This window comes from Dendrobates tinctorius, unplaced genomic scaffold (assembly GCF_039654945.1).
Source record: "Dendrobates tinctorius isolate UK_male_01 unplaced genomic scaffold, ASM3965494v1 ptg000126l, whole genome shotgun sequence".
NCBI lineage: Eukaryota > Metazoa > Chordata > Amphibia > Anura > Dendrobatidae > Dendrobates > Dendrobates tinctorius.
Window position 1 is genome coordinate 14,050,020 of NW_027361794.1, and position 18,109 is coordinate 14,068,128.

Genomic DNA, 18,109 nt, shown 5'->3' on the forward strand with positions numbered 1-18,109 from the left:
TGCTATTTTTACAGACATGTTCAGTAAAAATGTTCAAAAATATAAAATTCAAGGATATTTTATTCAAAAATATTTTATTTTTGGTAGGTGACTGCACCAGGCGATCAGAGCGACAGCGGACATCTTCACAGCAATCACATTTTGTTATGCACCAGAGAAGTCACAAAGGGAAGAAGTCATTTTCATGTAAAGAATGTGGGAAATGTTTTACCCAGAAATCATGTTTAGTTAATCACCAGAGAACTCACACAGGGGAGAAGCCTTTTTCCTGTTCAGAATGTGGGAAATGTTTTACACAGAAATCACATTTTGTTATACACCAGAGAACTCACACAGGGGAGAAGCCTTTTTCATGTTCAGAATGTGGGAAATGTTTTATCCAGAAATCCGTTTTGGTTAAACACCAGAGAACTCACACAGGGGAGAAGATTTTTTCCTGTTCAGAATGTGGGAAATATCTTAATAAATCAAATCTTGTTATACACCAAAGGAAGCACACAGGGGAGAAGCCTTTTTCCTGTTCAGAATGTGAGAAATGTTTTATCCAGAAATCAGATTTGGTTAAACACCAGAGAACTCACACAGGGGAGAAGCCTTTTTCCTGTTCAGAATGTGGGAAATCTTATACAAAGAAATCAGATTTAGTTAATCACCAGAGAACTCACACAGGGGAGAAGCCTTTTTCATGTTTAGAATGTGGGAAATATTTTACACAGAAATCAAATCTTGTTATACACCAAAGGAAACACACAGGGGAGAAGCCTTTTTCCTGTTCAGAATGTGAGAAATGTTTTACACAGAAATCATTTTTGGTTAAACACCAGAGAACTCACACAGGAGAGAAGCCTTTTTCCTGTTCAGAATGTGGGAAATCTTATACAAAGAAATCAGATTTAGTTAATCACCAGAGAACTCACACAGGGGAGAAGCCTTTTTCCTGTTCAGAATGTGGGAAATGTTTTACCCAGAAATCATGTTTAGTTAATCACCAGAGAACTCACACAGGGGAGAAGCCTTTTTCCTGTTCAGAATGTGGGAAATGTTTTATCCAGAAATCCCATTTTGTTGTTCATCAGAGAACCCACACAGGGGAGAAGCCTTTTTCCTGTTCAGAATGTGGGAAATATTTTACACAGAAATCAAATCTTGTTATACACCAAATGAAACACACAGGGGAGAAGCCTTTTTCCTGTTCAGAATGTGGGAAATGTTTTAACCAGAAAGTGCATCTTGATAGCCACCAGAGAACGCACACAGAGGAGAAGCCTTTTTCATGTTATTAACCCCTTAATGACAGCCAATAAGTCTTTTTAGTGACCTGAGATACAAGAGAATATCATCCACATACAGGTGACAATCCAGCAGCTGTCAGCTGTACACTATAGCTGACAACTTGCTGTATCACAAAAGATCAGTGTTGGCATCGACCATATCTGTTTAACCCCTTAGTTGCTGCTGTTAAAAGTGACTACATCAAATAAATGGTAAATTGTGGGGCCTTCCGCTTTACTCTAATTGACACACCTGAGATCATGATTGTGTGGTCCTGATGTTTGCCATAGCAGTTCATGGCCAAATAGCGGCCTTAGAGTCTCCCAGCTATAGCGATCAGTTCAGAAGTTACCGACATTTAAGTGGTAAACAAACACTTTTTCATTCCTGCTATACCACTTTGCATTAATTCCTGAAAATCACAGGGTTAATAAACTATCTGACAGAAGTTTTCAATATGTCAGGGGGTGCTCTTTTGAAAATGGTGTCACGTTTGAGTTTTTCCAGTATATAGGACCCCTAAAGTCACTTCAAACCTGGATAGGTCCCTCAAAAAAATAAAAGTTGTAAATTTCCTTGAAAAAACGAAAAATTTCTGCTACATTTTTAAACTTCCTAAAAGGCGAAAAAAAAAAATTAGCGTTTTAAAAATGGTGCTGATGTAAAGCAGACATGTGGGAAATGTTGTTTATTAATATTTTTGCGTGGTATGACTATCTGGATTAAATATTCAGAATTGAGAGTCCTCAGTGGTTGATACCTCTTAATGGCTAAATGAAAAGATGGTAACAAATTGCAAGCTTTCGAGACTACTATCTATCTGGATTAAAGGGATAATCATTCAGAGTTTGAAGTTTGAAAAAGTTCAAAGTTTGAAAATTGCAATTTTTTTTACATTTTTGTCAAGTTTCTGACATTTTTTATAAATAGAGATAAAGTTAGCGTGCGCTCTTGTCTAAGTTGCAAGGTGCAGGTGTAATGGACCAATTGGTCCTAGTAGCAGTATAATCTAATTCACAGCACACTCATATAGGTTTCGTGCAAAATTAGTGTAAATTTTATTATATACAAATAGTATGAGTTTCTTAGAACTCCAGTCCATGAGCTTGAGGACTAGGGACTATGAAAAAGAAAAACGCAGATTGACCTCTTATGATCTGCATTGCACTACGCTAGCAGAATATCATAGACCGAGTAAAATTCCCAGAGGGCTTAGGGGCAACCTCCGCCCAACTCTCTTCTCCGATAATCTGGAGTATTGTGAAAAATACAAAGATTCTCAACAAATGTTCCCTGGATATTATTAACCATAGGATATCTCCAAAAAGCTATAGTGGAAACTAAGCAGAATATACAAGCTATTGAAGCACAACTGTCTACTTCTCTTTCTACTATGGAGTGGACTTCTCTTAAGGCCAAAACTGAGATACTTCTGTCTGAGCATCAAAAGTCCCTACAGGAATGGAAAAGGCATACTACTACTATACATTTTTTATAAATAAACACAAAGCATATCAACCTAAATTTACCATTATCATAAATTATAATGTGCCACGAAAAAAACAGTCTCAAAATCACTGGGACTGGGATCACTGGGACAAAGTCACTGAAGCATTCCAGAATTATCACCACATAAAGTGACATTGCTCAGAATTTAAAAAATTGACCCTGTTGTCACTAAGAGGTTAATTGCAAAAAGGAAATAGGACTGATGCAAAACTTTGGGCACACGTGGAGATTTGTGTGCTGAGATAATTTTGAGCAAGGCTTCACACCTTACTTAGCCAGATAAGGTTATGGTTAGTGATGAGCGAACGTGCTCGCCACTACTCGTTACTCGCCCGAGTATCACTGTACTCTGTGTACTTGGTGAGCACCGAGTATTTCCAGGATTACTCAGCGGGAACTCGGGTCTCCACTTAAGCAACATACAGGGATTGTCTGCCAGGCACTCTAACGCCGCAGCCATCTTTGTTGTGGTCTTGCAGTGATTGCGGATTGAGGGACACTGATCTGTTATGAGCTCATTTTCTGCTCCACCAGTTGAGAGTTCTCCTTCTGTTCTCCCTCTGGTGGTGACAGGAGGTAGTGAGGTTGGTTTAATTGGTAGTGATCTGCCACCTGTCGAGGAGGATAACGATTGGATCTCTGGAGTATCAGACTGGATATAAGACAGCTGACGCCCTATCCTGTGCGGGTGATTAAGTCTGCTTCTCAGGTCTTGGACTCAGCTCTGTTCCAGTCTTCTCTAGTTAAGTTTATTTTTGCTAATGTTCACACTTGCTCTTGTTGGTCAATTCAGTTTTTTGTGTGGTCAGCTAGCCCGGCTGGGCTGTGCTGAATTTCCACTCTTATTTATCTGTATTTGCCAATTTTCTTTTTTTTTTGTCCCTTATTAGATTGGCCTCTTTTTGCTTTGTCTCAGAATATTTCAGAGTGCTGATATAGTGGGAGAAGTCTAGTGACTTCAGGGTTAATTTTGCTATCAGATGTGTTGGACATTATTTTTGGTAGGGTGTTTGGCAGATTGCAGACAGTTTCTTTCCTTTCCTGTCCTTTCTAGTTAGTTTGGCCCCATCGTTTGCTCAGCCTATTTTCCTGCCTTTGTTTGTGTTTTCATCTTGTTTCACCGTCAATACATGTGGGGGGCTGTCTTTACTTTGGGGTCTGCTCTGGGGCAGTTAATTTTCCTCTTTTCCTGCTTTAGGCTTATTTAGCTTTCTGGTTGTGATGAGGCATCTAGGACCAACGTAGGCACGCTCCACGACTGCTGCTAGTTGCGTGTTAGAATCAGGGATCTGCAGTCTGCATAGTTACCAACCTCTGGTTTTCTGAGACTTAGCTTGTGTTTTTTTTTTTTTTCCTCGGCGACCCATTCATAACACGGATCTATGGTTCTAAGGGAAGGGCTCTGGCTGGAAGGACACAGATCTGATCCAGTGACCATCTCTGAAGCATGGATATGTTTGGAGAAAGCCAAGTTTTGGGACCCGCTGGTTGCCTGGTTTCATGGAGATGGTTGGATAAGCCAGGTGGTGACTCTCGTGTCAACTGGCTTTGGACCTTGTATGTACAGTATGGACTGTGACCTCCCTACGCTTGTTGTTATCTCTTCTCTGTGTGTATATCACAGGTGGAATATTGACCCTGGGAGCTCTGACGTAACATCCAGGCGAGTCAGCGGAAGGGTTAGGCCCTGTAATTTGCACCATGTTGGGGGTAATTGCTGGGATTGTTCTGTTTGCTATTGGGTGTTGTGGTTCAATAAAGCATTGCCACACTGTTTTACCCTAACCCTGCGTTGTCTGTGTAGTATGTTGCCCTCGGGGAGAAAGAGCGGGCGTTCAGTGGTTTGAGCCCTGGTCTATGCAGTCTTTCTAAAGGCAGCCAGGCCAGCGGACGAGGGCACCCAGTGACCCCATTTCTCCACATGAGGTATCACTGTAATTGTACTGATCCGAAGAATAAAACCGCTTTATCAATTTTACCACAAGCGGAACTGTATAAACCCCCCCCAAAGAAATTCATGAAATGCTGGTTTTTGTTCATTCTGCGTCCCAAAAATCGGAATAAAAAGCGATAAAAAGGTCACATGCCCGAAAATGGTACCAATAAAAAAGTCAACGCATCCCACAAAAAATAAGACCTCATATGACTGTGGGTCAAAATATGGAAAAATTCTAGCTCTCAAAATGTGATGCAAAAAACTATTTTTACAATAAAAATGTCTTTTAATGTGTGACAGATGCCAAACATAAAAACCCGCTATAAATTGTCAATCAAACCCCCCTTTATCACCCCCTTAGTTAAGGAAAAATAATAAAATAAAAAAAAGTTTATTTCGATTTTCCTACTAGGGTTAGGGCTGAGATTAGGGTTAGGGGTGTGTTGGGGTTAGGGTTGGCGTTAGAATTGGGGGGTTTCCACTGTTTAGGCACATCAGGGGCTCTCCAAACGCAACATGGCGTCTGATCTCAATTCCAGCCAATTCTGCGTTGAAAAAGTCAGACAGTGCTCCTTCCCTTCCAAGCTCTGCCATGCGCACGAACAGTGGCTCACCCCCACATATGGGGTATCAGCTTACTCGGGACAAATTGCACAACAACTTTTGGGGTCCAATTTCTCCTGTTACCCCTGGGAAAATAAATTGGGGGCAAAAATATAATTTTTGTGGAAAAAAATATGATTTTTTTATTTTTATGGCTCTACGCTATAAACTTCTGTGAAGCACTTGGGGGTTCAAAGTGCTCACCACACATCTAGATGAGACCCTTGGGGGGGGTCTAGTTTCCAAAATGGGGTCACTTGTGGGGGGGGTTTCCACTGTTGAGGCACATCAGGGGCTCTCCAAACGCGATATGGTGCCGAATGTCAAATCTAGCCAATTTTGTGTCAAAGGATGCTCCTTCCCTAACGAGCTCTGCCATGCACCGAAGCAGTGGTTCCCCCCTACATATCAGGTATCGGCGTACTTGACAATTTGCACAATAACTTTTGGGGTCCTGTTACCCTTTGGAAAATAAAAATTGGGGGTGAAAAGATCATTTTTGTGGAAGAAATATGACTTTTTAATTGTACGGCTGTACGTTATAAAATTCTGTGAAGTCCTTGGCGGTTCAAAGTTCTCACCACACATCTAGATAAGTTCCGTGGGGGGTCTGGTTTCCAAAATGGGGTCACTTGTGGGGAGGTTTCCACTGTTTAGGCACATCAGGGGCTCTCCAAACGTGACATGGCGTCCAATCTAAATTACAGCCAATTTTGCATTGAAAAACTCAAACCGCGCTCCTTCCCTTCCAAGCTCTGCCATGCACCGAAACAGTGGTTCCCCCCCACATATCAGGTATCAGCGTACTCAGGACAAATTGCCCAATAACTTTTGCAGTCCAATTTCTCCTGTTACTCTTGGTAAAATAAAACAAATTGGACCTGAAGTAATTTTTTTTTGTGAAAAAAAGGTTAAATGTTCATTTTTTTTTTTTTTTTAAACATTCAAAAAAATCCTATGAAGCACCTGAGGTGTTAATAAACTTTTTGAATGTGGTTTTGAGTACCATCAGGGGTGCAGTTTTTAGAATGGTGTCACTTTTGGATATTTTCTATCATATAGACCCCTCAAAGTGACTTCAAATGTGATGTGGTCCCTAAAAAAAAAAAATGGTGTTGTGTAAATGAGAAATCGCTGGTCAACTTTTAACCCTTATAACTTCCTAACAAAAAAAATTTTTGGTTCCAAAATTGTGCTGCTGTATAGTAAACATGTGGGAAATGTAACTTATTAAGTTTTTGTGTGCCATATCTCTGTGATTTAAGGGCATAAAAATTCAAAGTTGGAAAATTGCAAAATTTTCAGAATTTTTGCCAAATTTCTGTTTTTTTCACAAATAAACGCAAGTTATATGAATGAAATTTTAGCACTAACATGAAGTACATTATGTCCCGAGAAAAAAAATGTCAGAATTAACAAGATCCATGGAAGCGTTCCCAATTTATGACCTCATAAAGGGACAGTGGTCAGAATTGTAAAAATTGGCCCGCTCCTTAACGTGCAAACCACCTTTGGGGGTAAAGGGGTTAAAGACTCTGCCGATAACCCCAAACAGGCCATTTGCAACACCTGTCATGCCAGCATAACCAGGGGTAGCAAAACTATCAGCACCAGCATCATCAGGCACATGGCAGCAAAACACCTGACTTTGTGGGCCCAACCCCAGGCACCAGGAACAGTGTCTGCGGGTGACACCACTGCTTCTTCCACTGTTGTGCATGCAAGTCAATCCCGTCCATGGTGCATGTGAAGATGCCTCCTGCGCTGCAACTGTCGTTGCCCACATTCAAATAGCACCATCATCAAGCACGTCCTTGTCCCAGCGCAGCCTTCAGTTGTCCATAGCCCAGTCATTGGAACGTTAGCAGAAATACGCAGCCAATGCCCCACAGGCCACAGTACTAAATTCACACATTTCTCATCTGCTTGCGCTCAAAAAGTTGCCTTTTAGGTTCGTAGAGACTGAAGCTTCCGCAACCCGGTAGCGGTTGCTGTCCCAAGGTACTCGGTCCCCAACCGCGACTATTTCTCCTGCTGTGCCATCCCACAACATTACCTATGCCCTCAACAATGCAGTTACTGGGAAAGTACACCTAACTACGGACACATGGACAAGTGCTTGTGGCCAGGGACGATACATCTCGCTGACGGCACACATAGCATAGTGGAAGCCAGGACCCAGTCAGACCTTGGGATGGAACACGTCCTCCCGACGCCAAGAATTGCAGGCCATATGTCAATCAGGATTGCCCCCACAGTGTACAGCTCCTGCACCTCCTCTCCTCTTCAGCCTCCATATCCGAAATGAGTACATTAGTCACAAGCTAGAAGCACTGCCTCAGCCAAGCGGCAACAGGCTGTGCTGAAGCTAATATGCTTAGGTGACAAACCGCACAGTGCTGAAGAGTTGTTGACTAATGATGAGCGAGTATACTCATTTCTCGGGTTTTCCCGAGCATGCTCGGGTGTCCTCTGAGTATTTTAGCGTGCTCAGAGATTTCGTTTTCGTCGTCTTATCTGCTTGACTTGCAGACAGGCTGAATACATGTGGGAATGCCTGTTTGTTAGTGGCTGACACTGCTGAACCTCCAGCCAGGCATGGTTTTGTGTGACAATGGCAGGAACCTGGTGGCTCTGAGGTGAGGAGAGCTGACACATGTACCATGCCTGGCCCATGTGCTTAACCTTGTTGTTCAACGTTTTCTAAAAAGCTACCCGAAGCTGCCGGGTCTGCTTGTGAAAGTACGCCACCTGTGTGCCCGTTTTAAAAAGTCAGCTACAGCTTCAGCTGCCCTTGCCGTGCTTCAGCAGTGATTGCAGATTCCGGCTCACCGACTGGTGTGTGATGTCCCCACGCGTTGGAACTCTGCACTTCATATGTTGGAAAGGATTTGTGAGCAGAAGAGGGCAGTTGTTTAATACCAGCATCATCACGGCCATCGATATTTTGTTGCGACTCCACACATAATACCTCTGGAGTGGACATTGATGTCTGACATGTGCCATCCTCCAAAACTTTGAGGAGTCCACCAAGATGGTGAGCTGCGATGACGCCATAATTAGCATCACTATCCCACTTCACTGCATTCTGAAAAGCTCTGTGCTCACAATGAAAGAGGATGCATTGCAGGCGGAGCACGAGGACATGGAGCAAGGGACCATACAGGGTGATTACACACAGCCCAGCCTCATGTCATCCCAACGTGGATTGGTTGACAATGAGGAGGAGGAGGAAGAACAGGAGCTACTTTCATGCGCTATAGGCGGTACTACAAGCACAGCTGTCATACCGTCTGTTCGGCATGGATGGCCTGAGGACAGGGAGGAGGAGGACACCTTTGTCAGTTGTCCTATTGGTGAGGACACGGAAGGCTTGCCTGTTACCCGTCTGGCACACATGGCTGACTTTATGTTGTGCTGTCTTTCCCGTGACCCTCGTATTGTAAAAATATTGGGTAACAGTCATTCCTGGGTAGTGACACTTTTAGACCCATGCTAAAAGGAGAACTTTCAATCTCTTGTTTTAGAGGCAGACAGGTGTACTAAAATGATGCAGCACCAGAGGGCCATTGTTGCAGGATTATTTAAAAAATTGCCATCTCAAAACGCTGGCAGCAGACATAACAGTTCGTTGGCCAACCAAGAAGTATAGGCGAGAGAGACATCTCCAGTCCAGCAGAGGCAGGGGAACACTGGCAAAGTTCTGGGTGTTGGAAAAATGAGAAATCGCTGGTCAACTTTTAACCCGTATAACTTCCTAACAAAAAAAAATTTTGGTTCCAAAATTGTGCTGATGTAAAGTAAACATGTGGGAAATGTTACTTATTAAGTTTTTTGTGTGCCATATCTCTGTCTTTTAAGGGCATCAAAATTCAAATTTGAAAAATTGCGTAATTTTCAAAATTTTCACCAAATTTCTGTTTTTTGTCACAAAATAAATGCAAGTTATATGAATGAAATTTTACCACTAACATGAAGTACAATTTACCACAAGAAAGCAATATCAGAATCACCGGGATCCATGGAAGCGTTCCAGAGTTATGACCTTATAAAGGGACAGTGGTCAGAATTGTAAAAATTGGCCCGGTCATTAACGTGCAAACCACTCTTGGGAGTAAAGGGGTTAATAATGGCCCTTTAAGAAGATTAAAGCTGTCTGATGCCCCTGTAAAAATAGGCTCTGTGACTTTTAGAGTCCCTCCTTCATAAATGAGACAAGATGTGTCTGCTTATGTGTCACACACCACATGGCCAGCTAGGGTTGTTAAATGTTACAATGACATTTCCCAGTGAATGCATTTATATTGGTTGAAAGCAATGCTAAAGTTGCAAAACACCTCAAAAATGCTGTGTGAACATAGCCCAAGTGGAGGAACATTTTTGTCTTGGGCTAATTATTTTGGCTTAGATAAGTCATTAACCTGGAAAGGATGTTCCTTAACATGTTTACCAGCAAAATCCATTTTGGTTTAGTTTTTGTAGGTTTTTGGTGCACCTGTAAGAAGGGCGTGAAACTCTGACAACATTGTTTAGAGCTGTGACCTAGGAGTGAGAAATGCTTCCAGGGGCAGTTGCCATTATGTTCCCTTGTCATTTGAGCAGTGTTTCCATCATTTTCTGATGTTTTTAGACCTTGAAAGGACACCTGGGGGGATCGCGGTAAAAATGCTTGTGTCTCCCATAGACTTATATTGGGCTCATTGCTCTGTCAGAGTACCCAAGTATTCCAATTTGCTTGACCCGAGCAACGAGCACCCGAGCATTTTAGTGCTCGCTCATCACTAGTTATGACTTGTTCCCTATCATCGTTAGGAAAAGCCAGGTTATGAAAATGTCCCAGCTTTATAAAAGCACAGCCTTTAACCTTGTGCCACAAAAAAGCTGCCTTGGGTTATTCTAAGCAACTGCCTAGCACTCTGAAAATGAAAATGGTGGAGGCCCACAAAGCAGAAGGCTAAAAGAAGATAGCAAAGCTTTTTCTTCAAGTTGCCCTTACTTCACTTCTAAATGTAATTTAGAAATGGCAGTTAACAGGAACAATGGAGGTCAAGATAAGATCTTGAAGATCAAGCAAAGTTTCATCAAGAGCTGCTCGTAGGATTGCTAGAGAAGCAAATCAGAACCCCCCACATGACTGCAAAAGAACTTCAGAAAGATTTAGCAGACTCTGGAGATGTGGTACATTGTTCTACTGTTCAGAGACACATGCACAAATATGGCCTTCATGGAAGAAAATCTTAACAAGCTTGATGCATTTTGGAATCAAGTCCTGTGGATCAATGAGGTTAAAGTAGAACTCTGGCCACAATTATCAAAGGTATGTGTGGAGAAAAAGTGCACAGAATTTCAAGAAAAGAACATCTTGCCCACTATTAAGCATGGGGGTGGATCAATCATGCTTTGGAGTTGTGCTGCAGCCAATGGAGCGGGGAACATTTCATGCATAGAAGGGACAATGGATTCAATGAAATTTCAACAAATTCTTGATATAAACATAACATCTGTAAAAAAAAAAAAACTCAGGATGAAAAGAGGATGGCTTCTACAAATGGATAATGATCCTAAACACACATCAAAATCCACAATAGACTACCTCAAAAGGTTCAATCTGAAGGTTTTACAATGGCCCTCACAGTCCCATGATCTGAACATCATTGAAAATCTGTGGATAGACCTCAAAATTTCATTGCATGCAAGATGACCCAGGAGGCTCAAATCCCAATCGTAACATGTCCCTCATATGTTGCTTCCTCATTTAAAAACATTAACACACTCCCCCCGCAGGATGGGAGGCACGGGGACAGGATGGAGACATGGGACAGGATCATGAGGCAGGATAGGTAAGATGGAGACAGATGGGGCAGGATCATGGGACAGATTGGGTAGGTCATATGGGGCAGTTTTATGAGCTCATTTTCTGCTCCACCAGTTGAGAGTTCCCCTTCCTTTCTCCCTCTGGTGGTGACAGGAGGTAGAGAGGTTGGTTTAAGTGGTAGTGATTTGCCACCTGGTGAGGAAGATAACGATTGGATCTCTGGAGGATCAGAGATATTAGACAGCCGACGCCCTATCCTATTGCTGGTGATTCAGTCTGCTTCTCAAGTCTAGGACTCAGCTCTGTTCCAGTCATCTCAAGATAAGTTTGTTTTTTTGCTAATGTTCACACTTGCTCTTGTTGGTCATTTCAGTTTTTTGTGTGGTTAGCCAGCCCGGCTGGGCTGTGCTGAATTTCCACACTTATTTGCCAAATTGTCTTTTTTTTTTTTGTTCCGTATTAGATTGGCCTCTTTTTGCTCTGTCTCAGAATATTTCAGAGTGCTGATATAGTGGGAGAAGTCTAGTGACTTCAGGGTTAATTTTGCTATCAGTTGTGATGGACATTTTTGTAGGGTTTTTTGGCAGATTGCAGACAGTTTCTTTCCTTTCCTGTCCTTTCTAGTTAGTTTGGCCCCATCGTTTGCTCAGCCTATTTTCCTGCCTTTGTGTTTTCATCCGGTTTAACCGTCAATACATGTGGGGGGCTGTCTCTCCTTTGGGGTCTGCTCTGGGGCAGTTAGTTTTCCTCTTTTCCTACTTTAGGCTTATTTAGTTCTCCGGTTGTGACGAGGCATCTAGGACCACCGTAGGAACGCTCCACGACTGCTGCTTGTTGCGTGTTAGGATCAGTGGTCTGCTGTCTGCATAGTTACCAACCTCTTTGGTTTTCTGAGACTTAGCTTGTTTGTTTTTTAGTTCCTCCTCGGCTAACCGTTCATAACAGAATCACCAGCCATACCGCAGATTCTAGAGTACTCAAAAGCAGGAAAAAAGGAAGAAAAAAAAAAAGGAAAAGGTGTCAATTTTTTTTGTATGCATTTTTTCCTTTTTTTTTCTGGGACCGTAGGAGGATTTTTATTTTTTTCTTAATGGAGATTAAGCAATTGTCTGATCGTGTGGAGCAGCTCGCTGCTGAAGTGCAGGGAATTTCCGCCTATCTCGCTCAATCACATGCTGTTGAACCCAAGATCCCTACTCCTGATGTGTTTTCTGGGGATCGGTCTAAATTTTTGAATTTTAAGAATAATTGTAAATTATTTCTTGCCTTGAAGCCTAACTCATCGGGGAGCTCTGTGCAGCAGGTTAAAATTGTCATCTCCTTGCTGCGCGGCGATCCCCAGGATTGGGCGTTTTCTCTGACACCTGAAAATCCTATTCTGACTAATGTGGATGCATTTTTTCAGGCCTTGGGGTTGTATGATGAACCTAATGCCGTTGATCAAGCTGAGAGATCCCTGTTGGCATTAAACCAGGGTCAGGATCCTGCAGAGTTATACTGTCAAAAATTCCGAAAGTGGGCGGTCCTTACTACATGGAATGATAGTGCATTGGCAGCCCTCTTTCGGAAAGGTTTATCAGAGACCGTAAAAGATGTTATGGTGGGATTTCCTGTTCCCTCTGGTCTGGATGGCTCTATGTCATTAGCAATTCAAGTTGATCGGCGTTTACGTGAACGTAAAACTACACGGGAGGCACTGCCACCTTTTGAACAAATGTCAGAACCCATGCAGTGTGATGGGGTTTTGTCTAGGGCGCAACGTCAGGAGTTTAGAAGGCGTAATAAGCTGTGTTTTTTCTGTGGAGACGCCTCTCATACTATTTCTGTCTGCCCTAAACGAGAGAAACGTTTTGCACACACATTTGCTGTGGGCAGTGTACAACCTAAGTTCCTTTTGGCAATTACTCTGATCTGCTCCTTGTCCACATTTTCCACTAAGCCTTTTGTGGATTCAGGAGCAGCTCTGAATCTGATGGATTTGGACTTTGCTAAACGTTGTGGTTTGTCCATGACGCCTCTGCAGACGCCTATTCCTTTGAGGGGTATTGATGCAACTGCTTTGGCGGAGAATAAACCTCAGTTTTGGACCCAGGTGATAATGCGAGTTGCCCCAGACCACCAAGAAAATTGTAAATTTTTGGTGCTGCATAATTTGCATGATACTATTGTTCTGGGTTTCCCCTGGTTGCAAACTCATAACCCAGTTTTGGATTGGAGATCTGTGTCTGTGGTGAGTTGGGGTTGTCAGTGTGTTCTTAGGGACGCTCCTGTTTTCTCCACCTCTTCTCAGTCTCATGATATTCCTGATTATCTGGCTGATTTCTCTGATGTATTTAGTGAGAGTAAGTCTGCATCTTTGCCCCCTCATAGGAGTTATGACTGTGCAATTGAGTTGATGCCTGGGTGTAAATTTCCCAAGGGTCAGCTTTTCAACTTATCTGTACTCGAAGATGATGCTATGCGATCCTATATTAAGGAGTAGTTGGAGAAGGGTCATATTAGACCTTCCTCATCACCTTTAGGTGCTGTTTTTTTTTTTGTGGCCAAGAAAGATGGTTCATTAAGACCGTGTATTGATATTGTTCCCTTAACAAGATGACTGTTAAATATCAGTACCCGTTACCTCTGATGTCTGATTTATTCTCCAGAGTTAAGAGTGCCTGCTGGTTTACTAAGCTTGACCTCAGGGGGGTGTATAATCTTATTCGCATCAAGCACGGGGATGAATGGAAGACGGCGTTTAATACTCCGGAGGGACATTTTGAGTACCTGGTGATGCCTTTTGGGCTCTCTAATGCCCCTTCTGTCTTCCAGTCCTTTATGAATGATATTTTCCGAGACTTTGTGGATAAGTTTTTGATCATCTATCTGGATGATATTTTGATCTTTTCTAGTGATTGGGATTCCCATGTGGAACATGTCCGGACCGTGTTCCGGATTTTGAGGGAGAATTCCCTGTTTGTTAAGGGATCGAAATGTCTCTTTGGTGTACAGAGGATTTCATTTTCGGGATTTATCTTATCTCCATCGACTATTGAAATGGACCCGGCCAAGGTACAGGCCATTTATGATTGGGTTCAGCCTACTTCTTTGAAGGCTCTTCAGAAGTTTTTGGGTTTTGCTAATTTCTATCGTAAATTTATAGGTAATTTTTCTAGTATTGTCAAACCACTGACTGATCTGACCAAGAATGGAGCTGATGTTCTGAATTGGTCTCCTGAGGGTGTATCAGCATTTCAGGAGCTTAAGTGGAGATTTACTTCAGCTCCAGTTTTATGGCAACCTGATGTCTCACTTCCATTTCAAGTGGAGGTAGACGCTTCTGAGATTGGTGCAGGAGCTGTTTTGTCCAAAAAAGACCCTGTGACTTCTAAAATGAATCCCTGTGCCTTCTTTTCTCGAAAGTTCTCCCCATCTGAATGCAACTATGACGTGGGGAATCGGGAATTGTTGGCCATGAAATGGGCATTTGAGGAGTGGAGACATTGGTTGGAGGGAGCTAGACATCAATTTGTGGTCCTCACCGATCACAAGAATCTGACTTATTTGGAGTGGGCCAAACGCTTGAATCCTAGACAGGCTAGATGGGCGTGGTTTTTCACGCGTTTTAATTTTGTGGTCTCTTTTCTTCCGGGCACTAAGAATGTTAAGGCAGACGCCCCTTCTAGGAGTTTCTTTGCTGATTCTCTTAATGTGACCGAGCTTAATACTATCCTAGGTGAGGGGTTAGTTCTTTCTGCCATTTCGCCCGATTTGAGACGCGCCCTGGAGGAATTTCAGGAGGATAAACCTGAGTGTTGCCCTATGGGAAGATTGTATGTTCCTGACCAGTGGAGAAAGAGAGTGATGTCTGAAGTCAATTGCTCCACATTGGCTGGTCATCCAGGTATGTTTGGTACCAGAGATTTGGTGAGTCGGTCGTTTTGGTGGCCTGCCTTATCTCGTGATGTCAGGAATTTTGTACAGTCCTGTGGGACTTGTTCTCGGTCTAAACCCTGTTCTCGTTCTAGTGGGTTGCTGATGCCCCTGCCGGTACCCAAGAGGCCATGAACCGATATCTCAATGGATTTTATTTCTGATCTTCCTGTCTCTCAGAGAATGACTGTTATCTGGGTAATTTGTGATAGATTTTCGAAGATGGTCCATCTTGTACCACTCCCAAAGTTGCCATCTTCCGCTGAGTTGGTACCCTTGTTTTTACAACAGGTGGTTCGGTTACACGGGATTCCTGAGAACATTGTGTCCGATAGAGGGGTTCAATTTGTTTCCAGATTTTGGAAAGCCTTTTGTTCCAATCTGGGAATTCTGTTATCCTTCTCCTCCGCGTTTCATCCCCAGACCAATGGGCAGACTGAGAGAACAAACCAGACCCTGGAGTCTTATTTGAGATGTTTTATATCTGCTTATCAAGATGATTGGGTCTCATTTTTGCCCTTGGCCAAATTTGCGCTGAACAATAGAGCTAGTTCTGCCATTTTGATGTCACCTTTTTTCTGTAATTTTGGGTTTCATCCTCGATTCTCTTCAGGGCAAGCGGAATCCTCGTCCTGCCAAGGTGTGGACACTGTGGTTGTGAGAATGCAGCAGATGTGGGACCAAGTGGTGGATAAATTGTCACTCTCTCAGGAAAAGGCCCAGCGTTTTTCCAACCGGCATAGGACCATTGGTCCCCGGTTTAAAGTGGGTGATATGGTTTGGTTGTCGTCTAAGAATATTCCTATGAAGGTTGCATCTCCAAAATTTAAGCCAATATTTATTGGACCTTATAGGATTTTGGAGATTCTTAATCCTGTTTCTTTTCGATTGGCTCTTCCAGTTACGTTCAAAATCCTTAACGTATTTCACAAATCACTGTTGAAGAGGTTTGCTGAGCCAGTAGTTCCTGTGGCGGCACCTCCTGACCCTATATTGGTTAAAGGTAATATGGAATATGAGGTAGAGAAAATATTGGATTCTCGTTTGGTTAGACGGAAACTCCAGTATTTGGTCAAATGGAAGGGTTATGGCCAGAGGATAATTCTTGGGTCTCTGCCTCTGATATTCATGCCAATAAATTGGTACTGTTATGAGCTCATTTTCTGCTCCACTAGTTGAGAGTTCTCCTTCCGTTCTCCCTCTGGTGGTGACAGGAGGTAATGAGGTTGGTTTAATTGGTAGTGATCTGCCACCTGGTGAGGAAGATAACGATTGGATCTCTGGAGTATCAGACTGGATATAAGACAGCCGACGCCCTATCCTGGTGCTGGTGATTTAGTCTGCTTCTCAGGTCTTGGACTCAGCTTTGTTCCAGTCTTCTCAAGTTAAGTTTGTTTTTGCTAATGTTCACACTAGCTCTTGTTGGTCAATTCAGTTTTTTGTGTGGTCAGCCAGCCCGGCTGGGCTGTGCTGAATTTCCACTCTTATTTATCTGTATTTGCCAATTTGCCTTTTTTTTGTCCCTTATTAGATTGGCCTCTTTTTGCTCTGTCTAGTGACTTCAGGGTTAATTTTGCTATCAGTTGTGTTGGACATTATTTTTGGTAGGGTTTTTGGCAGATTGCAGACAGTTTCTTTCCTTTCCTGTCCTTTCTAGTTAGTTTGGCCCCATCGTTTGCTCAGCCTATTTTCCTGCCTTTGTGTTTTCATCTTGTTTCACCGTCAATACATGTGGGGGCTGTCTTTCCTTTGGGGTCTGCTCTGGGGCAGTTAGTTTTCCTCTTTTCCTGCTTTAGTCTTATTTAGCACTCCGGTTGTGACGAGGTGTCTAGGACCATTGTTATGAGTTCATTTTCACCTTCATCACTGAGGCCCGAGGAACTCCCTCTTCTGGTAAGGAGAGGTAGTGAGTCTGATTATCAGACACCTGAGATTAATGATGATGACTGGCTGAGTGGAGTCACAGACTGGATATAAGGCTGCCTACGCCCATTTTCCCTGCGGGTGATTTCTCTGTGGTATCCTTGGAGTCCAGTCTGAATTCCTGCTCTGCTAAAGCTAAGTTTTCTTCCTTGCTTTTTGCATTTGTCCTTGCTTTGTTTTTTCTGGATTTCAGCCATTCCCTGCTGGGGTGAGCTGAACTCCTTAGCTCTGTCTCCTGAAAATACCAGAGTACTGATTTAGTTTTGAAGCTTAGTTGCTTCAGGGCCTTTTTCCATTTCAGCTTGCTGGCCTATGTTTTTGATAGGGTTTTTTGCCGATTGCAGACAGCAGCTTTCCTTTCCTTTCCTGTTTAGATTAAATTGGGCCCCAACGTTTGCTCAGCCTATCTTTCTATCTGTGTGTGTTTTTTCATCTTGCTTCACATCATTATATGTTGGGGGCTGCCTTTTACTTTGGGGCCTGCTCTGGGGCAGTTTAGATTTTCCTTTCTATCTTTAGGCTATATAGTTCTCCGGCTGTGTTCGAGGGGTCTAGGGCACCGTAGGTACCCCCCATGGCTACTGCTAGTTGTGTTGATAGGTTCAGGGGTCTGCAATCGGATAGTTGCCAGCTCCTCTGGTTTTCTGGACGTAGCTTCTATTTTTGTGTCTGCCTCCTACGGTCACGCAATCATAACAGACCACCGTAGGAATGCTCAACGACTGCTACTATTTGCGTGGTTAGGATCAGGGGTCTGCAGTCTGCATAGTTACCAACCTCTTTGGTTTTCTGAGTCTTAGCTTGTGTTGTTTTTTATTTCCTCCTCGGCGACCCATTCATAACACACAGCCTCACACACACACACACACACAGCCTCACACATACAGCCTCACGCATACACACAGCCTCACACACACACACAGCCTCACGCATACACACAGCTCACACACTGTCCTCTGTGGTGCAGGGGAGGCTGGTGTCCATGTGCAGCTCTTCAGCTTCTGCTCACAGAAGCTCTGTCCCTGCACATCCCCCGGTGTCTCCTCTCTACCGGAATACTAGCAGACGCACACACACACACAGCCTCACACATCCTCACAGCCACACACACACAGCCTCACACATACACACAGCCT

At 43.1% G+C, this 18,109-nt stretch overlaps 2 protein-coding genes across 2 annotated transcripts in view; one reads left to right on the forward strand and one right to left on the reverse strand.

Annotated features, from left to right (window-relative positions):
• Positions 1-4,566, forward strand: part of LOC141047282 (uncharacterized) — a 48,137-nt gene extending 43,571 nt beyond the window's left edge. The window contains exon 11 of the mRNA XM_073542312.1: positions 88-4,566. Coding sequence (XP_073398413.1) covers positions 88-1,283 — 1,196 coding nt within the window. The 3' untranslated portion in view covers positions 1,284-4,566. The remainder of the gene's footprint in view (positions 1-87) is intronic.
• LOC141047339 (uncharacterized) overlaps positions 1-18,109 on the reverse strand; it is a 944,519-nt gene that overhangs the window by 571,053 nt on the left and 355,357 nt on the right.